General features: G+C 37.5%; 1 protein-coding gene across 5 annotated transcripts in view; it reads right to left on the reverse strand.

Moving 5' to 3' along the window:
* Positions 1-23,162, reverse strand: part of LOC150107485 (kynureninase-like) — a 413,072-nt gene that overhangs the window by 45,277 nt on the left and 344,633 nt on the right. For all 5 annotated transcript variants that reach the window (XM_090391901.1, XM_090391902.1, XM_090391904.1 and 2 more), the window contains one exon: positions 21,072-21,296. In XM_090391901.1, the coding sequence (XP_090248027.1) occupies positions 21,072-21,296 (225 nt within the window). The remainder of the gene's footprint in view (positions 1-21,071; positions 21,297-23,162) is intronic.

Genomic DNA, 23,162 nt, shown 5'->3' on the forward strand with positions numbered 1-23,162 from the left:
TCAAGCATACAAAAATATTTTGGAAAAATTTGGAGAAAAGAGCAAAGCTAATAATAATGACAAATACCTGTTGGATTTCTGCTCAGGACATGGACTGGTTATTACTAACACTATGTTGCAACATAAAAATGTGCACAAATTCACATGGCGAAAAGAGGCAAGGAATAAGAAAAGTTATGTTGACTATATTATTGTTGATAGTGATGTTTTCTCTATCAACAAGGACACCAGAGTGTACAGAGGATTTGAAATTGGAAGCGATCACTATTTAGTCTTGAGCAGGATAAAATTGAATTTCATACTGACAAGAATAACATGCAAGAAAGTTTTAAAGCGAATGAAAGTTGAGCAGCTCTTAGATGTGAACTGTAGACTAAAATACACAAAGATTATTGAAGAAAAAATGAAAAAGTTTGAGAACAGGAACTAAACCTTGGAGATTCAGTGGCAAGCCTTGAAAAAATCCTGATTGGTTCAGCCAGAGAGGCATGTGGTGAGGTAGTCTCCAAGCATAGAAAAATCAGAACTCCATGGTGGACACAGGAAGTTAGAGGCAGTGAAGGAAAAGAAGAAAGCTTATAAAAAGTTCCTTGCAAATACGTCAGCTTGGGCTCTTAGAATACAGAGACATATGTAAGAAAGCTAAACACTATGTAAAGCTAGCTAAACAAAAGTCATACGAAGACTTTGGTAAGAACATAGAAAATAAATATCAAGAAGGTGGCAAAATATTATGGAGGTTGTTGAAGAAGGTTAGAAATGGAGGAAAGAGTACTGTAAAAGGAATTAGAGATGATAAAGGTGACATGAAAATGGGAGAAAAAGATATCCTTGAAGTATGGAGTAATTACTTCGAAAAAGTGCTAAATGAAACAAGCAGTGATAGCACAATGGTAAAAAACACACAACACTCAATATAGTCAGGAATACATATCCATACTTGAAGTAGAAAAAGTCATCAAAGGCTTGAAATGTGGAAAGGCTGCAGGAGTAGATGAAATTCGACCAGAAATGCTGAAGTATGGGGTATAAAAGTCTTTCAGTGGCTGCACTGCATAGTTCAGAAGGTCTGGAATGAGGGACAAATTCCCAATGATTGGAGTAGAGCTCTCGTAGTACCCATATATCTTCTTCTTATTGTGCTATCTTCTATCGAAGGTCAGCGACCATCTTGGCGAACAAACTGCGCTCTTGTGCTAATCTGAGCAGTCGTGCACTGCTCTTTCCTGTCCACGTCTTGATGTTGTCAAACCATGATATTCTTTTTCTTCCTCTAGTTCCTTTGCCACCAATTCTTCCTATCAAAATAGTTTGTAGAAGTTGGTATTTGCTGTTTCTCATGATGTGGCCAAGATATGATGTTTTTCGTTTCTTGATTATTTGTACAAGATGTTTAGCTTTGCCAATGGATTTTAAGACATCTTCATCAGTAATTTTTTCTGTCCATGATATCTTTAGCATTCTTCTGTATAGCCACATCTCAAAGGCTTCGATTTTCTTGATGGTTGTCGCCTTCGATGTCCATGTTTCAACTCCATAGAGCAGAATAGACCACACGTGGCATTTCAGCATTTGGCATCTGACTTCCATGTTTAGGTCTTTATTGCAGAATAGTGTTCTCATTTTCATGAAGCACTGCTGTGCAACTTCAATCCTTGTCTTTATATCTATTTCTGGATCCCACCGTTCATTAAGCCAGCAACCAAGATATTTATATCTTGACACTTGATCAATATTTTTCCCATTGAGTGTCAGTTTCATTGATGAAGCTGGATGTTTGCTGATGATCATGTATTTTGTCTTGTTGATGTTTATATTTATTCCCATTCTGTGGCGTTCTATGTATACTCTGTCAATGCGTTTTTGGAGATCCATAATATTATCTGCAATTAGCACGGTGTCATCTGCATATCGAAGGTTGTTAACAATCTTTCCATTTATTGTGATTCCCTCTGAACATTCTTCCAATGCTTTTTTAAAGATTACCTCTGCATATATGTTGAACAGGAGTGGTGAGAGCACACATCCTTGTCTCACTCCTCTTTTGATGTTAATATCACTGGTGGTAATGTTTCCTAATTGAACGGTAGCTGACTGATTCCAATACAGATTTGTTATTAGTCTTATGTCTTGTTCGTCTAGCCTTATTTGTTGAAGGACTTCTATTAAGTTAGTGTGTCTGACTTTGTCGAATGCTTTTTCAAAATCTATGAAACGCATAAAGACAGATTTCTGTTTTTCTATGCATTTTTTGTATCAATATTTGGGTACAGAAAAGGGCCTCTCTAGTACCAAAACCATTCTGAAAGCCAAATTGTGTTTCACTTAGAGTTTCTTCACTTTTTCTATAAATACGATTCTGAATTACTTTCAAAAATATTTTTAATGTTTGGCTCATTAGACTAATAAGTCGGAAGTCATCACAGGAATTCGCTTTGGGTTTCTTTGGGACAGTGATAAATGTAGATTTGAGCCAATCTGATGGAAATTCATCACTTTCATATATTTCATTAAATAGTTTTTCAAGAAGTTTGATGTTATCTGGTTCTATTAATTTTAAAAATTCTGTTTGCACACCATCTGGTCCACTGGCTTTTCCTGTTTTACTTGTTCGTATAGCATTCTCTATTTCGCATTTCATGATTGCTGGTCCTTGAATGTTATCTTTTATTTTTATATTTATAGGCTTCTGTCTAGTATCATTGAAAAGTTCTGTTACATATTTTATCCAAATCTGTGCTTTATTCTCTTCTTCTAGAACCATTTTTCCATTTTCGTCTCTTAGAGACACTATTTGCTTTTTCCTCAGTTTTCCAGAAATTTCGTTGATTTTCTTATACTAGTAGCAAGACTTATACGTTGGTTAGACATAACTGGTAATTAGTTTACGGAATTAACAACGCATATAAAGTATATTAATTAAAGGTAACTTTAATGAATAACTTCTATATTTCGGCAACGTCACATTGCCATCTTCAGGAACATAAAGATATGGTATGTGCACTCAGGAACTAACACAAAGCAAATGAGGAAGAAAGCAAGAAACTAATATTGTTCCTAAAGTCCTAATGGTGCCCTCTTGCGGGCTAATTTGGTAGTCTTGGCAGTTGGGCTGAAGTTCTCATAATGAAAGTCTCCCAAATTTGGGGTAGTTTCATGCACCCAAATTTGTTGAGGTTAGGAACGTTTTTTAGAGCTGCTGAAGATTCTTTGAATAATCTTTCGTATTTAAACTTGCTGCGATGAATTATTTTTGTTTTCTTCCAACGAATTTTATGGTGGGTGTCTAAGGCATGGTCTGCCAGCCCAGAGCGGCTGTACTGGTGAAACCGGATGTAGTCTTGGTGTTCTGAAATCCTGATATTTGTTGTTCTGCCTGTTTGGCCAAAGTAGGACAATTTGCAGCTGCAAGGGACCTGGTATACACCAGGTAGGTCTAGAGGAAGTGGTTGGTCTTTGGTAGAGCGGATAAGGGATGCCAACTTTTTATATGGTCTGTAACAGGAAGTAAGGTCATATTTTTTGAGGATATTGGTTATTTTCTCAGAGGTGCCCTGGATGTAGGGGATGGTCATTAAAGTTACCTTTAATTAATATACTTTATATGCGTTGTTAATTCCGTAAACTAATTACCAGTTATGTCTAACCAACGTATAAGTCTTGCTACTAGAATCATGATCATCCACGGAGATGCAATCGCACGAAAGGCCCGGCAATATGGCAAATTGAGGTTGAAGATATCAAGGCAAATAAATCGTCTGACGTTCCTAAAACGCTGCCAGGATGACAAAGTGATCCCTAATTGTGTCAAATTGAAGCACCGTTTTACTTCCGAGAAAGCTCTACGCATTTATAACCGCACTAGCTTCGCCCTGTTAAGAGAACAAATTACCGCGACGCGCGTTCTCCTTGCCGATGAAAACAAAACCTTACGGGCGCTAGAGGAAGAGCTTTCGAATACACTCGGCCTTGATCTATGGTCTATACTGCATGACATCTCATGCGCATCGGCAAGAAAGGAATTCGAAAAAATACGTAGTCGGCACATGAAAAAATACGAAAACCTGACAAAGACTTCTACTTCCATACCTCAGCCACCACTCAACACTGTAGTCAACCTCTCGTCGGCAGTTTTAAAGCCTGAAGCACTCACCGCACGTTCACGTGGTCACAATTTCGCCCTAGCTCCTAAAAGGATACCTGCTGAAGAAATCATGATCCAAATAGAGCGTGGAATTCGCAACCTGCCTAACCATGTCGCCAACAACGTAAGACTGGATGTAGTCGGTGTTCTCACTAAAGCCAAACCTCCAAAATCCAACTTATCCAAAAACGAATATACAGCCCTACAAGAATTGAAAAACAACAAAAAAATAGTAATCACCAAAGCTGATAAGGGAAGCGCCACTGTGGTACTCAATCAAAAAGAGTACAAAGGTAAGCTAAATTCTTTAGTACTAGATAGTATTAATTACCTCCCCATTGAATATAATCCGACCAGCTCTCAGATTAGAACTATCCACAGACTCCTTAAGAAAGTCACTTCTTGGCCTGTGGAAGTCACCAACAAACTTAAACCTTATAACTCTAGACCCCCCCGATTATATGGACTCCCAAAAATACATAAACAAAATGTGCCATTGCGTCCTATAGTGGATAGCATTGATTCCCCCACATATAAATTAGCCAAACATTTAGCCAAAACGCTCACACACTACACTGGCAACACACCATCACACATAAAAAACTCAGCCCACTTTAAAGCCAGTATAGAAAACCTCACACTCCAACACACTGACATAATGGTCAGTTTTGACATCTCCTCCCTATTCACTAATGTCCCACTCAAAGAAACCCTTGAGCTCATCCAAGCCAAGTTTCCTCCCGATATCTCAGCCCTATTTCAGTTCACAATGAACTCAGGCTATTTCGTTTGGCAAGGAAAGTTCTACAAACAGATAGAGGGGACAGCCATGGGTTCACCACTTTCCCCACCCTTGGCCAATTTCTTTATGGAGACATTTGAAGAGAAAGCCTTAAACTCCGCCCCACAAAAACCCACTATTTGGCTTCGTTATGTGGATGATGTGTTTGCTATTTGGCCACATGGCTCAGACACACTCCACTCCTTCCTAACACACTTAAACAACCAACACCCCAGAGTCCAGTTCACCTTAGAAAAAGAGGAAAACAACACCCTCCCCTTCCTAGACACTTTAATCACCTGCCAGCTTGATGGATCTTTGGTTTTCTCTGTGTACAGAAAACCCACCCACACTGGCAGATACATTCACCAGCAATCCCCTCCCTCCCCTCACAACAATATGGGGTGATAAAAACACTATATAACAGGGCAAAATTAATCTGCTCAGATGACAAGGCCCTGACTATTGAACGAAACCACATCCACAACACTTTCTTAGCCAATGGCTATAACCCAAAAAAAATCCAAAAAATACTAAAACCTGTAAACTACAACCCCCCCTCCCCCCCACCACAATAAAGATTACACCAAGTCTATCATCATCCCCTACATCCAGGGCACCTCTGAGAAAATAACCAATATCCTCAAAAAATATGACCTTACTTCCTGTTACAGACCATATAAAAAGTTGGCATCCCTTATCCACTCTACCAAAGACCAACCACTTCCCCTAGACCTACCTGGTGTATACCAGGTCCCTTGCAGCTGCAAATTGTCCTACTTTGGCCAAACAGGCAGAACAACAAATATCAGGATTTCAGAACACCAAGACTACATCCGGTTTCACCAGTACAGCCGCTCTGGGCTGGCAGACCATGCCTTAGATACCCACCATAAAATTCATTGGAAGAAAACAAAAATAATTCATCGCAGCAAGTTTAAATACGAAAGATTATTCAAAGAATCTTCAGCAGCTCTAAAAAACGTTCCTAACCTCACCAAATTTGGGTGCATGAAACTGTCCCAAATTAGGGAGACTTTCATTATGAGAACTTCAGCCCAACTGCCAAGACTACCAAATTAGCCCGCAAGAGGGCACCATTAGGACTTTAGGAACAATATTAGTTTCTTGCTTTCTTCCTCATTTGCTTTGTGTTAGTTCCTGAGTGCACATACCATATCTTTATGTTTCTGAAGATGGCAATGTGACGTTGCCGAAATATAGAAGTTATTCATTAAAGTTACCTTTAATTAATATACTTTATATGCGTTGTTAATTCCGTAAACTAATTACCAGATTTTCTTATACAGATTGAAATTATCATGTTTCTTCTGAAGCAGTTCAATTTCAGTACATAAATTTTTCATCCAATTTTCCTTGGCTTCTTTTATTTTTTTCTTGATGATGTTATGTGTTTCTGTATCCCTGGCAAGGTCTTTGTTTTTGTACATTCTTCTTGTATCAATAAGAGAAAGAATCTCATCTGTCATCCATTCCTTTTGTTTTATATTATTCACATAACCTACTTCTTCAATACTTGTTGTTACGATGGCATTCTTTAAGCTATTCCAAAGAGATTCCACACTTTTATTTTCTTCTATGTTAATCTGTTGTAATCGCAGGTTAAGCTGTGTCTTGGCACTTTTATTTATGTTCGGGTCTTTCAGTTTTTCTACATCAATTTTCTTTTTCTTCTTTTGTGATTTTTTAGCTGATTTTAATCTAACACGTACTTCTGCAACTATGGGATTGTGGTCTGATGAGATATCTGCTCCAGGATAAGTCTTTGCACTCTTTATACTACTGTGGAATCTTTTATTTATCAGTATATAATCAATTTGATTTCTGACAATGTTATGTTGGTTATCTTGAGGCGATTTCCAAGTGTACAGTCTTCTGGGTGGAAGTTTAAACCAGGTATTTGCTATTGTTAGATCTTCCTGACAGAACTGGACTAGGTGATCTCCTCTGTCGTTTCTGGTGCCTAAGCCATGTTCGCCAACAATTTCTCCATCACCCCCCTCTTCCCACTTTTGCACTGGAGTCACCCATCACTATGTTTATATCATGTTTCTTTGTTAGGTTTTTAATCTCTTTTAGGTGTTCATAAAACTCTTCAACATCTTCTTCACTTTTGTCAGCTGTGGGTGCATAAGCTTGGATGATATTTATGTTAATGGGGTTTCCCTTAAGTTGTAACATTAAGTTATCCTTAATGTTATCCCTAATATTATCCTTTCAGAAAATGCCCATATATAAAAAGGGAAATAAAACTGAATGTGAGAATTACAGAGGTATTTCCCTACGGAGTGTTCCTGGTAAGATTTATGCACGTATAATTGAGAAACAGTTCAGAAGAATTGTGGAAGAAAAGATTGGTGAAGAACAAGCTGGATTCAGGCCAAATAGATGCTGTCAGGATCAGATCATCACTTTACGACAAATAGTGGAGAAAGCATGGAAATATAACAAAGATCTGTATTTAAGTTTTGTCGATTTGGAAAAAGCATATGACAAGGTGCCAAGAGAGAAGCTATTCAATATGCTACAGTTATATGGTGTCAATGGCGCATTATAACAAGCAATACTTAGTCTTTATTTGAGTTGTAAGTCAGCAGTTAGAATTAAAGGAAGTACAGGAAGATGGTTTAATGTTAAATGTGGTGTGAGACAGGGATGTACATTGTCCCCCCTTCTGTTGTTTATTAACTATATGGATCGCATTGTGAAAGAAAGTGGTGTTAAGAATGATATCAAAATTGGAGATTTTAATGTCAGCTTTTTTTTATGCATACGATGTTATACCTCTAAATAAATCTGCTACAAATCTGTAAGATTCCCCGACTAAATTGAATAACTGTTGTAATAGATATGGTATGAAGGTCACCAATAAAAAGACAAAGAAATATGCTGAAGGTACTTAGGCACGATTTTTAGTGAAGATGCTAAATTAAATATGGAAATAGACAACAGAATCAACAAAGCTGGTATAGTAGGAAGTCAGTTGAATAAATTCATATGGAATAAGAGAGAAATTAGTTGGAACACTAAATTAGCTGTATACAAAACTGTTCAAATCAGTTTTAACTTATGGATCTGAGAGCTGAGTCAGAAGTAAAACACTTGACCAAAGACTAGACACCGCAGATATGAGAGTCCTGAGAAAGATTAGAGGCATGAACAGATGGTATCAATGGCAATATAATATTAAAAAGAGGATATTAGGAAAGAACTTGACATTGTCAGCATCCAGGAATGCATTCGCAGAACTAATCAAAGGTGGTATGGTCACTTAAACAGAATGGGCAAAAAAAGATTAGCAAAACAAGTGTTCTCTGACAGGTTGGCAGGAAAACGACCCAGAGGAAGACCAAGATATAGGTGGATTGATACGGTACAAAGTGCCTTAGATGATAGAAATATAAGATCTGATAATGTTGGAGTCTTGGCAAGTAACAAACTGATTTGGAGGAAAATCGTAGATAGGAAGTTAGTAATAATGTAAATTTTTCATGTAGTACTATCATATCCTGTACACCCCTTGAGGGCACATGGCAGGAATTTGATGATGATGGTGATAATGATAATATAAATTTTTGGTGATCAGGATGGGGTATGTCAAGTTAAGGTTTTAAGCTCTTGGGGGGGGGTAGATCCCCCCAGTGTGTGTGTGTGTGTGTGTGTGTGTAAACACTCATACACTCCGCAATGGTTGTTTGCATTGCAAACATCCTGTGCATAAGAAGCTTTGTACTTCAATGTTTACTCCTTTATTTGTTCTATCTCACACCAAATTCTTATATACAGGGTGTCCCAAAATTCACGCAAGATTTAAATTTCGCGCCATTTGTATGTAAAGTTTGCCAACGAGAAAAAAAAAGACAGCGTGACAGTTGACAGTTCAGGGTTATTAAAAATGGAGCGCTACACGAAAGAACAACGCATTTTCATTGTTGAGCAATATTTTCAAAATAATGAGGTTTGGCAGCTACAGTTAGCAATTTTCGAACAAAATATTATTATTATTATTATTATTATTATTACGGGCAACTCCAGGGAGTCATTAGACTCATCGAGGGAGGCCCCAAATCATTTTCATCACAACTATTCGACATTCATACAGTATCTATCATACCTCGCCTTAAACTCATTCACTGTCACAGCATCCACCACAGACTCAGGGAGCGCATTCCACTCATTCACTACTCTAAAAGTAAAGAACCCAGCTCTAACACCTTTACTAACCACACTTTTGCCCAGTTTCCATGGATGTCCCCTAGTCCTCCCACAACCAGCCCTGTTCTCAAAAATATCTTCTGAATTAATTTTATAGAAACCCTTCAGTAATTTGAATGTCTCAATCATATCTCCCCTCCTCATGGTCGGAATAGTGATTTAACTTCATCAGCTGTGAAAAGATTAATTTAAAAATTCAAGGAAATTGGATCTATTAGTGATCTTATACACTCTGGCCGTCGTTCAACAGAAAACATCGAAGCAATTCGTGAGAGTGTTGCTGAGAGTCAGGAACATCAATTCGGCACTGTGGTCTTGAATTGGGCATTTCGAGAAGCTATCTACAGTGTATTCTCACGAAAGATTTTGCATCTTTATGCTTACAAAGTTCAACTGACTCAAGAACTGAAGCCTTGAATTGGGCATGACACAGCAAAGAGAGTTCGTTGAATGGTTTATCGAACAACAACAACAAGTGGATGCTTATTTTTCTAACAAAATCATCTTCAGCGATGAGGCTCATTTTCATCTGGATGGCTTCGTTAATCGACAAAATTGTTGCATTTGGGGTTCAGAAAATCCAAGAGTGATTGTTGAGAAACAAATGCATCCACAATGTGTCACTGTTTGGTGCGGATTTTGGGCTGGAGGCATCATCAGTCCATTCTTCTTCGAAAATGCGGCTGGTAAGGCAATAACAGTTAATGGTGCTCTCTATCGCGACATGATAATCCAGTTTTTTGTGCCTAAATTGCAAGATATGGATGTGGATGACGTGGTTTCAACAAGATGGTGCCACATGCCATACAGCCCAAGAAACAATTCAATTACTGCATGAGTCATTTCCTGGTCGTGTAATTTCCCGTTTTGGTGATCAGAATTGGCCGCCCAGATCATGTGACTTAATGCCTTTTGGACTTTTAACTTTGGGGTTTTTTGAAATCTAAGGTTTATGCCAACAAGCCCACGACCACCCACGCCTTGAAGGAGGAAATTGAGCACTGTACCAACGAAATTCAACCACATTTATGCAAAACGGTCATGGAAAATTTTGACAAAAGAGTGCATATGTGCCAGCAAAGCCTTGGAGGCCATTTACCCGATATGCTATTCCATGCATAACCCTATACTGTATACTTTATGAATCAATAAGAAATTACAATTTTTAATTAAAAACCTGTGTTTTCTATCAAAATTACTTCTTGCATGAATTTTGGGACACCCTGTATATGGAACCTATACACAAGAGGTTGGCATATAAATGCCATGTTTGCAGTGCACGAGGACTGAGATAAAAGTTTATTGATGAAACTGAAGAGTTTCAGGTTGTAGTTGTTTGGGAATATTTTGTGAGGAATAGAGATTAATGGAATAATATAGGTAGATGAAAATCAGGTTTGGTGTGTTTGCAGGTGCACAGCAAAGGAGTATGGGCCAGTTTTGTACTTTTATTAACAGGTACAAAAGAATATGGAAGAATGATGATTGCCAGTTCAACGGAGCAGTAACTATTGAATATTGTAGAACAGATACAATGCGGAAACATTGCATCTGTGAGATATAGGTTGAAGTGAATATGTAAGCGGAATAATCTATGACCCTAATTGCTCTCATCTGGACAGCATCAAAGATTTTTAGTGAAGTTTTAGATGAACCATCCCAATCATGTGAACAGTATTCTAAGCATGAGCGATTTGGGATCTGTATAGAGTTAAGATTGGTTGGGTGTAAAATAGCATCTTAAACAAAAGAGAATGCCTAGTTTTTTGGATACTGAGGAAGGTGTTGATGTGATGTGTTTATGCCAGGAGAGGCTGGAGGTAAATGTTAGTCCAAGCAGAGAGATCTGATCTTGTCTGGTGATTTGTGTATTACTAAAGGTAAGGGTAACTGAGCTGATATCTCTTTTGCAAGAGAAAATAATGTATTTTAGTGGCACTAAGGTGATCAGATTGTCCTCACCCCATTAAAGGATGTTATTAAGGCACTGGTTGTAGTTGATCACGACACTTGGATCATCTGTGCACTGCATGGTTTGTTAAATGAGTAGGATGAATGGAGAGAACTATCATCTGCAAAACTGTGGATAGGATTAATGGCAATTTACAGTAGGTCATTTATGTGCAGGAGAAAGAGAGTAGGTATTACGACATAGCCTTGAGGCACTCCTAAATTAGTGGCAAAGCTTGAAGGAAAGAATCCATCCACCATGACATGTAGTGAATGACCAGAGAGAAAGCTGACAACCCAATTACAGAGAATGGCAGGTAGACCAAATGACCTCAATTTTTTAGCAGACCTCAATGACAGGCATGGTTAAAAGCTCTGAAAATGTCGAGAGTGACAGCTCAAGCTTCTCCAAACATTTCCATGGCATGTGTCCAGTGGGGAGTGATGTAGGCTAAGAAGTTAGCTGTGAATCTTGAATGGAGGAATCAATACTAATGGTTGCTGATTAATTGATGGGCCTCTAAGTAGTGAAGAAGTCAGCTACTGATGACTTTCTCCATTAATTTGGAGAGGAAAGGGTTGATGGTAGAACTTCTATATTCCTTTTTTTGAAATAGGCTGGATATGAGATTGCTTCCATGTGTTGGGATAAGTGCCAGCTATGTATAATAGATTGTGGAGATTATTATTATTCATTATTATTATTATTATTATTATTATTATTATTCGTGACACCTCCAAGGAGTCTGAAGACTCATTGCAGGAGGACACCTACTGTACAACTCTCCGTTTCCACCACTACACCGAACCTCTACTACCAATCATTAACATCAGCACCATCTACTGCCCACCAGCTAGTATCTTTTTGTCTGTAAATTGCATGTGTTCTGAAGGGCCGATTTGTCTGTTTCCGGGAGGAAGAAACCCTGCTACCTCCATATGAGATCAGCTAACTCACCTTCGATTGAAAACGTCCATATAAAGATTCCTCCCGTCATGACAAGAATTGAACTTAGGCCTTTTATCGAAGGGCGCAACGTACCGTCGTTCTTCCAATTGCGCTACGGAGGTGCTTACGGAGATGAATGCAGGAAAGGTATTAGCTCTGGAACGCAATGTTTGAGAATAATTTGAGAGAAAATCATCAGGACCAGAAGATTTTTTAGTAACCAAGTTATTTCATAGTTTTCTGGCATCCTTTTTTGTCAAAAAACTACAGGAGGAATACGGTGCTTGGATTCCAATATGGTAGGAAGCAATTTTCCTAGGTCAAGAAAAAGAGTAATACCAGGAAGTCTGCTTTTTCTTTGGGTGAAGTAAGAGTAGTACCATCAGGGTGAGAGAAAGGTAGAAGTGCGGTAAGCAGAAGTTGCATCCACTGGCCTTAGCAAAGAGCTAGAAATCACAGTTTCCATTTGGCATTAGGTAAGTTTTCTGCTTTTGGCCTTTATAAAATCTAATTTGGATCCTCTAATGACTGTTTTGTATTTGTTGCATACTTTGGTATTGGTGGAGTAAGTTGTTGTTCTTGATGTGAGCCATCTGCAGTAAATTGAATTTATTTCCTAGATTGCTTTGATATACTTATGGTTGCACCAGGGCTTGGAAAGCAGACAAGGATTTTGGGTAGAAAGGAGATGAAGGCCTTCATGTTGATGAGGATAATTTCTGATTTGTTTGGAGTAGGCATTAGGGTTGGATGAGTAGAAGCAATCATCATACTTTAGTAACCAAGTTATTTCATAGTTTTCTGGCATAATTTTTTGTCAAAAAAAAACTACAGGAGGAATACGGTGCTTGGATTCCAGTATGGTAGGAAGCAACAGAAATTCTGGAGGTTATCCCAACTGACATCTTTATAGTGCCAGAAGATGCAAGGTCAGGAGTGATAGGAGGAAGGGCATTCTCTGAGGGAGAAGACTTGTACAAGATTGTGGTCTGAATTCCTGAGAAGGGCAGGGGTGACCTTTACTGTGTATCTGGAAGAACTGGTCAAAAAAAAAAAAAAAAAAGATTCAGAGTATGTGGAGAGTAAAGAGGGCTATCAGAAATTTGAGTGAGTAGATGTCAATTTGTATTAGTTCATTACTTATAGCAAAGACTTCTGCTTCTTGTCCATCTTGATTAGTGATGTTGGAAAAAGGATTCCAGGGAATTGTGGACATTGAGGTCATCTAGAAAGATGACCTCACTATTTAGATAGCTGAATTGCAGATGGTCAAGTTCATGGAAAGGAACATAAAAAGGTCTGAGTGGGTATTAGTGTCTTTACACCAGTAAATACAACACATGAATGTTGATAATGGGGCTAGAAAAGCTTGAGCAAGAGAAAGTCAAAAGTAGGGGATTCTAAATTAGTCATTTTCTGACAGGCTGGTACTTACAGACCACATAAAAAATTGGCATCCCTTGTCTGCTCTGCCAAAGACCAGCCATACTCCCTAGACCTACCAAGTATCTACCAGGACCCTTGCATTTGCAAAATGTTCTACTACAGCCAAACAGGCAGGACTTGTGGATCATGCTTTGGACACCCACTACAGGCTGAAAGAAGGGCACTCTATTACACTGCAGCAAATACAAATATGAGAGGCTATTCCTGAAATCTGCCTCTGCCCTGAGAAATTTTCCAAACCTCAACAAATCTGAGTGCATGAGACTTCCCCAAATTTGAGAAGCACTCATCTTCAGTCCAACAGCCAAGAACACCCAATCTAGTGGGCTAATTTAGGACTCTAGGCCCAACTTTGGTTACCTTTCTTCAGCCTCATTTACCCAGTGTTAGTGCCTGCATGTATGTCATTGTTTTTTTTTTTTTTGATTCCTCCCCCAACACCCCCAAGTCTGGCTTTGTCAATTTCCTGGAATATAGTTCCACCAATGTGGTATACAGCTGGTATATATACCCTTACACTTTGCCACGTTAAACTGGCATCCATTCTCCTTTGTCCAGTCTGCCAATCTATCCAAATCATCCTGCGAAATTTTGATATCATTTGTTTAACTATTGCTCTACCCAACTTTGTCATTGGCAAATAACTGAACAATTCCTCTCAGCTCCTTTCCTGTATTGTTAATGAACCAATTAAACAATAGCAATCCAAAAACAGAACCCTGCAGTATGCCACTAGTCACAGGCCTTCTTTTGGACCCTACTCAATAAACTACTCTCTGATATCTCTCCATCAACCACCCTCCTATTCATCTCACCAACCTTATATCCAACTCAATTGTCACTGTATTATAAAACATGAGCAAGTTACTGAGGCATGACCTGCACTTCACAAAGCCATGCTATCCCCCATACAGTATCCCATTTTCATTTATCCATTCTCGTTGCTCTTGACAAACATCTCCATTACTCTGACAATTCCTGATATGCTGGTTCGGTTGGTAATTTGCTACATCAGTCTTGGAGTCCTTTATACAATGGAATTATTTTCCCCCTCCTTCCACCCCTCTGGACTAACCCAGAGCTAAAACTTAGATTAAACAATATGGTCAAGGGCACTGACAATTCCCTCTCTGCTTCACATCAAATTGAGCTGGTATACCATCCAATCCCACAGCTGTATTCATTAAAGTTCTGTAATATGCTATGCACCTCCATTTCATTTACCTCAGTTCCCGTATAAGCCTTTGGCTCCCTTGTTCCTGCAATATCACCACCTGGATGATATACTCTTGCAAAGCATTCACTTAGTAATTCTATTTCGACTGATTCAGTTACCTCCCTACCATTGGCATTCATTAAAATCATTCTGTCATATACATTCTTTCTTTTATTTGCAGCATATAGAAAGAACTGTTTGGGATTCTCTTTAGCCTGCATTACTAACTTCCTTTTACAATCTGCTTTTGCCTTTCTTACCACACTAGGTCACCACCTTTCTCCTTAAATTCCCTCCCCAATGATTTCTTTTTTTGCAGCTTCAGTTTAATGATGACATTCATTCATTAAATTCATTAATTCATTACATGCCATGGCATTGATCCAAGCAATCTCTTAAGTTTGTCATACTTACCATCCATGTAATTCCATATGTAACCTGTCTCAACTTAAAATTCCACTAATTTTGCCATCTCTCAGGTCAAGGACCATATGATCACTCTCACCAGTTGGTGAGAATGTGGTCATATTCGTTATAGACAAATTCTCAGATACAATTACTAGATCGAGCACTCTCAAACACCTAGTATATTCCATCATGTGCTGTCTCAGGTAGTTATCCCTTAGTAACTGCATAAAATCCATTTCCTTCCTCCCATATGTCCTCTCCTCCTTTCAATTTATGTTCCCATAGTTGAAATCACCAATAAAAATTACCCATCCTCCACTCATTGAGTCTATTTGCCGCTACATACCGTGTCCATCATCTTTTCAATCCCCTGGTCTATAGCAGCATCTAACTGTATATTTTGTTCTGCTGGCCTCAATCTCACACCAGATAGCCTCACAAATGTGCTATTTTCACTGACCTGTACTTTGAAGAAGAGAGTAGAAGTTGAACTTCTACTCTCTTTGGTTGCAGTTCATCCCTCAATCTGTTTTTGTACTTGATATTCTAGAACCCTGCAAAAGTCTTAGTATTTTTTTAAAAAACTTTAAGTAGTATATTTTAATATGTATACCTGGGAACTAGATGAACTTTTTCTAACCCTTTCATCAGCCAGTTCCCGAGTTAATTGATCTCTGACACAGGCAAGCAGGTTCCCCCCCCACACACACACCAGAAACTCAGGTTTTTCATCCCATACACTCAAGAAAATTGACTGCAGAACTCACCCTATTTCAGGCAGTAAATATATTGTGTCGGGGTTAGGGGTACACAAGATGGTTGCATTGTCTGCCATCTCTTCACCAGACGTCATTTATGCCTTCCATCTCTGAATGGCTACCAGTGGAAATTGAACTGCCACCTCTTTCCAAAAGGTTTGATAGGGCTAAAACAGCCTCGCCCACTCCCTATGCTAGGAATAATTTAATGTTACAGACACAGATTTCTTTATGAGAAATAAGATCTTTTACTATAATTTTTATATCGTTGTTACAGGGGGAAAAAAAGATTAAAAGGCATTCACAGATTTAGAGGAAATGTGCATGCTTTCCCCTTTCCAACTTCTGGTTATTTTTCTAATGAATTCTACTTGACCAGATGTTATTGTAATTTACTTCCAATAAAGTATCCTCTATATTAGGAATATTTATTCTTCTTTATAGAACAAATTCCTTATAAATAACATTATTGTATCTTTAATGCACTACTGGGACATAAACCTAAAGGGATAATTTAAAAATTTTTTTAGTTAAATGTGCTTTTTATGTGTACATCTGAAAGAATTCAAAGTTTAATTTTTGAAAACAGGATAATTAGTACCTGTTGTACTCAAAATGATGTGCCCATTGGTTGGCAAAACCTGAATTTGAATTCTGTCTGGGATGTGAGTGATATTTCTGTGGACTTCTAAACTGGAGTTATGTTGGCTTGTGTTATGGAAGTGACAGGGTTTTCTTTTCAGAAATTTGGTTGTTCTTCTTTTTCCTCCTCCTTCCCTTTGTAAAATAGAGGGAGAAGGGAGAGAGAACGAATAGGTAGCTAATCCCATCCCTATAGTTGTTAGAGATGGGAAATAGCTAATCCCATCTCTAACAATTATGAAGATGGAATTAGCTACTTTTTAGCTGTCTTATCAGTGGCGGCCAGTGAAAATTTTAAGTGGGGGTGCTGCATATACAAAAAAAAAAAAAAAAAAAAAAAAAAAAAAAAAAATAATTTCCTAATCAGTAACGAATTTATTAATAAATAAATTTACATATTAAAAATTCATCATCATCATCAAATTCCTGCCATGTACCCTCAAGGGGTGTACAGGATATGACAGTACTACATGAAAAAATTACATCATTACTAACTTCCTATCTACAATTTTCCTACAAATCAGCCTGTTACTTGTCAAGACTCCAACATTTTCAGATCTTATATTTCTGTCGTCTAAGGCACTTTGTACCGTATCAATCCACCTATATCTTGGTCTTCCTCTGGGTCGTTTTCCTGCCAACCTGTCAGAGAACACTTGTTTTGCTAATCTTTTTTTGCCCATTCTATTTAAGTGACCATACCACCTGAGATTAGCTCTGCTAATGCATTCCTGGATGCTGACAATGTCAAGTTCTTTCCTAATATCCTCATTTTTAATATTATATTGCCATTGATGCCATCTGTTCACACCTCTACTCTTTCTCAGGACTCTCATATCTGTGGTCTCTAGTCTTTGGTCAAGTGTTTTACTTCTGACCCAGCTCTCAGATCCATAAGTTAAAACTGGTTTGAACACTGTCTTGTATACAGCTAATTTAGTGTTCCGACTAATTTCTCTCTTATTCCATATGAATTTATTCAATTGACTTCCCACGATACCAGCTTTGCTGATTCTGTTGTCTATTTCTATATTTAATTTACCATCTTCAGTAAAAATCGTGCCTAAGTAGCTGAAATGTTTTACTTGTTCCACAGGTTCTCCATTCACAACACAGTTGACATTTTCAATGATTCTGCCTATTTTCATTGTCTTTGTCTTTTTATTGCTGACCTTCATACCATATCTATTACAACAGCAATTCAATTTAGTCAGAGAATCTTGCAGACTTGTAGCGGATTTATTTAGAAGTATAACATCATCCGCATAAAGCAAAGAGCTGACATTAACATCTCCAATTTTGATATAAGGTTTAATACCACTTTCCTTCATAATGTGATCCATATAGATAATGAATAACAGAGGGGATAATGTACATCCTTCGCACACCAGATTTAACATTAAACCATCTTCCTGTACTTCTTTCAATTCTAACTGCTGACTTACAACTCAAATAAAGACCAAGTATTGCTTGATATAATGCCCCACTGACACCATACAACTGTAGCATTTTGAATAGCTTCTCTCTTGGCACCTTGTCATATGCTTTTTCCAAATCGACAAAACTTAAATACAGATCTTTGTTATATTCCCATGCTTTCTCGACTATTTGTCATAAAGTGAAGATCTGATCCTGACAGCCTCTATTTGGCCTGAATCCAGCTTGTTCTTCACCAAGCTTCTCTTCCACAATTCTTCTCAACCGTTTCTCAAGTATACTTGCATAGATCTTGCCAGGAACACTTAGTAGGGAAATACCTCTGTAATTCTCACATTCAGTTTTATTTCCCTTTTTATATATGGGTACTATGAGAGCTCTACTCCAATCATTGGGAATTCGTCCCTCTGTCCACGCTTTCTGAACTATGCAGTGCAGCCACTGTAAGACTTTTATACCACCATATTTCAGCATTTCTGGTCAAATATCATCTACTCCTGCTGGCTTTCCACATTTCAAGCCTTTGATGGCTTTTTCTACTTCAAGTATGGATATGTATTCCTGACTGCATGCCTGGTCAGTGTTTTTTATCACTGTGCTGTCATCACTGCTTGTTTCATTTAGCAGTTTTTCAAAGTAATTACTCCATACTTCAAGGATATCTTTTTCTCCTGTTTTCATGTCACCTTTATCATCTCTAACTCCTTTTACAGCACTCTTTCCTCCATTCCTAAGCTTCTTCAACAACCTCCAGAATATTTTGCCACCTTCTTGATATTTATTTTCTCTGTTCTTGCCAAAGTCCTCCCATGACTTTTGTTTAGCTAGTTTTACACACTGTTTAGCTTTCTTACATTTGTCTCTGTATTGTGTAAGAGTAAAAGCTGACTTATTTGCCAGGAACTTTTGATATGCTTTCTTCTTTTCCTTTACTGCCTCTTTAACTTCCTGTGTCCACCAGGGAGTTCTGATGTTTCTATTCCTTGCAGACTACCTCACTACATGCCTCTCTCTGGCTGAATCAATCAATGTTTTCTTCAGTGTTTGCCACTGAATCTCCAAGGTTTGATTCCTGTTCTCAAACTCTTTCATTTTCTTTTCAATAATCTTTCTGTATTTTAGTCTACAGTTTGCATCTGAGAGCTGCTCAACTTTTATTCACTTTAAAACTTTCTTTTCAGTATGAAATTCAGTTTTATCCTGCTCAAGATTAAATAGTGATCACTTCCAATTTCAAATCCTCTGTACACTCTCGTGTCCTGCACCAGGGAGAAAACATCACTATCAACAATAACATAGTCAATGAGACTTTTCTTATTCCTAGCCTCTTCTCTCCATGTGAATTTGTGCACATTTTTATGTTGGAACATGGTGTTAGTAATAACCAGTCCATGTTCTGAGCAGAAATCCAACAGATATTTGCCATTATTATTAGCTTTGCTCTTTTCTCCAAATTTTCCCAAAATATTTTTGTATGTCTCGCAATCATTTCCTACTCTGCTATTTAGATCCCCAACAAGGACCAACTTTTCCTTTTTCATTGTGTCAGTTGCTTTTTCTAAAGCGTCAAAAACTTCCTCCACTTCTACCTTAGTATTAGTAAAACCTTCTGTGGGACCATAGGCACAAATAAGTCTCATTGTCCAGTTCCCCATTACTCTACTTGATACTGACTGCCATTCAAGAAGATTAGCCTCGTATTTTGTGTTGAATACTATGGCTACTCCTTCTTTTCCTTGATTGTCATTGCCTGAATATAACATTTTGTATTTATTGCTCAGAAAGATCTCACCAGTTTTGGTCTTTTTTGTTTCAGTCACCCCTATTATGTCGATCTGGTACTTATCTAATTCATCAGCTAGCCTCCATTTCTTTGCCATATAGGCTTCTTACGTTGATAGTACCGATCTTTAACTCTGCTGATGTTGAGTTGGGGTTTGTTTTCAGATTTGTTCCAGTATCTGACTTTTCACTGTTCGCCCTGTTTCCCTGGCGAAAACAACGGGGGCCTTGTTTAACCGGGCGACGCCCCAGCCGGCATGAAATTTTGTCATGTTGTACCATCATTTTTTATTTTGGTTTAACCAGTAAGAATACAATTTGGTCGGCTAAATCCCAAATTGCCAGCCCATCCTCGTTCGTTCAGTATCAAAGTAGATACCCAACAGGGTGCACCACGAGAAGGTGAGGATTGGACATTAGGTCAGAAGCCCTGGTCGGTTCTCCGCATTCCTTTAAAGGCTATGTGGAGGTCTCCTCTCAGTTATGCAGCTTTGACCCTTAAGCACCCCATATTAATAATTGCTTTATTAAAAATATTTCATCTTCACCACGAACAAACACCAATAATAAAAGTTTCGTATCAATAGCAATGACAAGTGCAAACGAATATCAGCATTAGATCGCAGCACATTTGTTTCGTATAGCGATAATTGAAAAAATATAATTCTTTTCATATTTTCAACAGTGACACTTGTCATAATTCAGCCTTGTATCTATAATAAATAAATAATTATATGTTATTTTAACAAAATAAAATAAGATTTACAAAAAAATAGTTCACCACGAACACGCGCCAATAATAAATGTTCCATATCTCACAGCAGTAAGGTGCATAAGCTTACTAAAAATACACTGCTGTTTGAGCAGTTACAGTTGCGAATGACGTAACGTGCAATGAGAAGAGCAAACGAATATTGGCGTTAGATCGGCGTGCATTTGTTTCGTCATCTAAAGCGTTAACAATTCCTATTATTAACTATTCAATCAATGTCAAAACATAAGCTGTAACCTTTAACATGTTGTACTGCATTTATATAATGTTGTAGGCATTGTTATTATTTATAAACACAAAAAAAATTTAATTTTTTCATTTTTTCCTTCGGGGTACTGCAGTGTCACAGTGCTTATGTAGGCCACCACTGTGTCTTACCAGCTGTGTCTTAGCCTATTGCAGGCTACCAGCTGCAATAGGCTATTAGGCCTAATACATAATAATATATTGCATAATAATAATGACGTGTAATGGGATAATGTAAGTTTCTCTTTCTCTTTAGAATGTTTAACTATTTAACAAAAAAAAGTTAAAGAATGTATGCTCTTACCACTACACCTCTATTTTCTAATTTCTGAAGAATATCCTCAAGCGAAATCGAAAATATAAGACTTAACTGAGAGCCCCTTTCCTTTGGATCCTCAGAGGTTATTATGTCAACAAGTGGTTGTGAACAAGCAGTCTTAAGAAACATCTGCTTTATAAGATATTCAAGATATCCTGTCAGAAGGAACTGCTTCTGTTGTATTCTTCTGATTCCAGCTTCGTAGAATATCTAGGAATAATTTAATGTTACAGACACAGAATTCTTTATGAGAAATAAGATCTTCTACTACAATTTATATATCATTGTTACAGGGGGAAAAAAAACATTGTATACAGGGTGGCCCATAAGTCATGAAGAAATTGAAACATCTAACAACTTTTTTATTTATTAATTCCATCATGAAAATTATGGAAACAACTACTGTGTTAGAGTTAATGTTCTCCTTCAGCTGTTGGATTGTCTGGGACTTCTTCACAAATACCTTTTCCTTCAGTTAATCCCATTGGAGAATATTCATGCAGAAATGAGGGTGCTGCAGCCAGAAACATTAACAGCTGTCATGGAATATGCCATAGAAAAGGCCTGTCTTTGTGAAGCCAAAAATGGAAGGCATTTATGTGATGATGTTTTTCATGGCTAATAAAAAAATCTCCACAATTTCTGTATTTCATTATCATAAGAATAAAAATAATTAATAAATAAAAAAAGTTATTAAATGTTTAAACCCCCTTCCTGACTTATGGGCCACCCTGTATAAAAAATGAAGTTGTAGTCAATTATTCAGTTAAGGAGGAGGTGCAGAAATGGGAAAGAGGGATGGAAATAGGATATAATAATCATACAAACAATGCAAACAAAATTCTTATATAAATATAAGAAGAAAAATATATATGCATTTCAAAGAAAATACAAAAACACTGAGAAATGGATTTTTCACAATAATTAAAAGTTATGTATAATATGTCTAACAGATAAGCTTAGGTGTTGACAGTTATTCATGACTTATTTTTAACGGTATTAACAACACCACATAATTTTATCAAAGAGATGTTTTGTTAACTGCTTATATTTCGCTGAATTTCAGCTCAGCATCATCAGAGCACAACACGCTTATATATGCGACAGTGAGTGAGTGAAACAATACAATTGCAATGGACAAAAGATCTAAAGTCCTATTTTTGGCACCCTCTAATGAAAATATAAAAATAGGACTTTAGATCTTTAGTCCATTGCAATTGCATTGTTTCACTCACTCACTGTCACATATATAAGTGTGTTGTGCTCTGATGATGCTAAGTTGAAATTCAGCAAAATATAAGTAGTTAATAAAACATCTATTTGATAAAATTATGTGGTATTGTTAATACTGTTAAAAATAAGCCATGAGTATGTATAATATGGGCTTTTTCAGTTGAACGTGAGCTAGCATCTCATATGGTAGTAGCAGGGTTTTTTTCTCCTGGAAACTCGGGTTTTTCATCCTGCGTACAGACAAATCGGCCTTCAGAACACACAATTTACAGACAAAAAATACTGTTGTTGGTGATGATGGGTGATAGATGGCATTGATGGTAGTAGTATTGTAAAATTTCTTGCAAGAAATTAAATATTTAATTTTTGATTTCCATTTTAGTTTCCAATTATATAATTGTTGTAAAATGATGTAGTATTATGTAGAAATTGTATGATTGTTTTATGACTGTAAAAGTGCACAAAAATAAGCTTTATTAAGTTGTATGTAAAATGAAGGAAAGAGGATTAACAAATGTTCGCATGATCTTGCAAACATAAAAATATGCAAGCATGATTTAGTGTCTCACACAGAGCCCGCCATTGTGATATGACTGTGCCAGCAGGTGATCCTGGCAACAATTACGTAGTTATATAGAATGATACAAGATATTTAAGGATATAGAGAACAGAGGATTTGGAAGACCCTCAGTGGTCACTATTGCTCTGCTTCCTGAGTCTGGAAGCTTCTGTGTCGGTCCCTTTTGGTGGATGGGGTGGTGGTGAAGGCGAGGCCGTATTTTGATAGAATCCCAGCCAGATTTTAATGACGTGCTCGAAGCGTGCAGCTATCTGTGAGCATAG

The sequence above is a fragment of the Typopeltis vanoorti genome, chromosome 4, assembly GCF_054136105.1.
Source record: "Typopeltis vanoorti isolate ZY-2024b chromosome 4, IOZ_Tvanoo_1.0, whole genome shotgun sequence".
Classification (NCBI taxonomy): domain Eukaryota; kingdom Metazoa; phylum Arthropoda; class Arachnida; order Uropygi; family Thelyphonidae; genus Typopeltis; species Typopeltis vanoorti.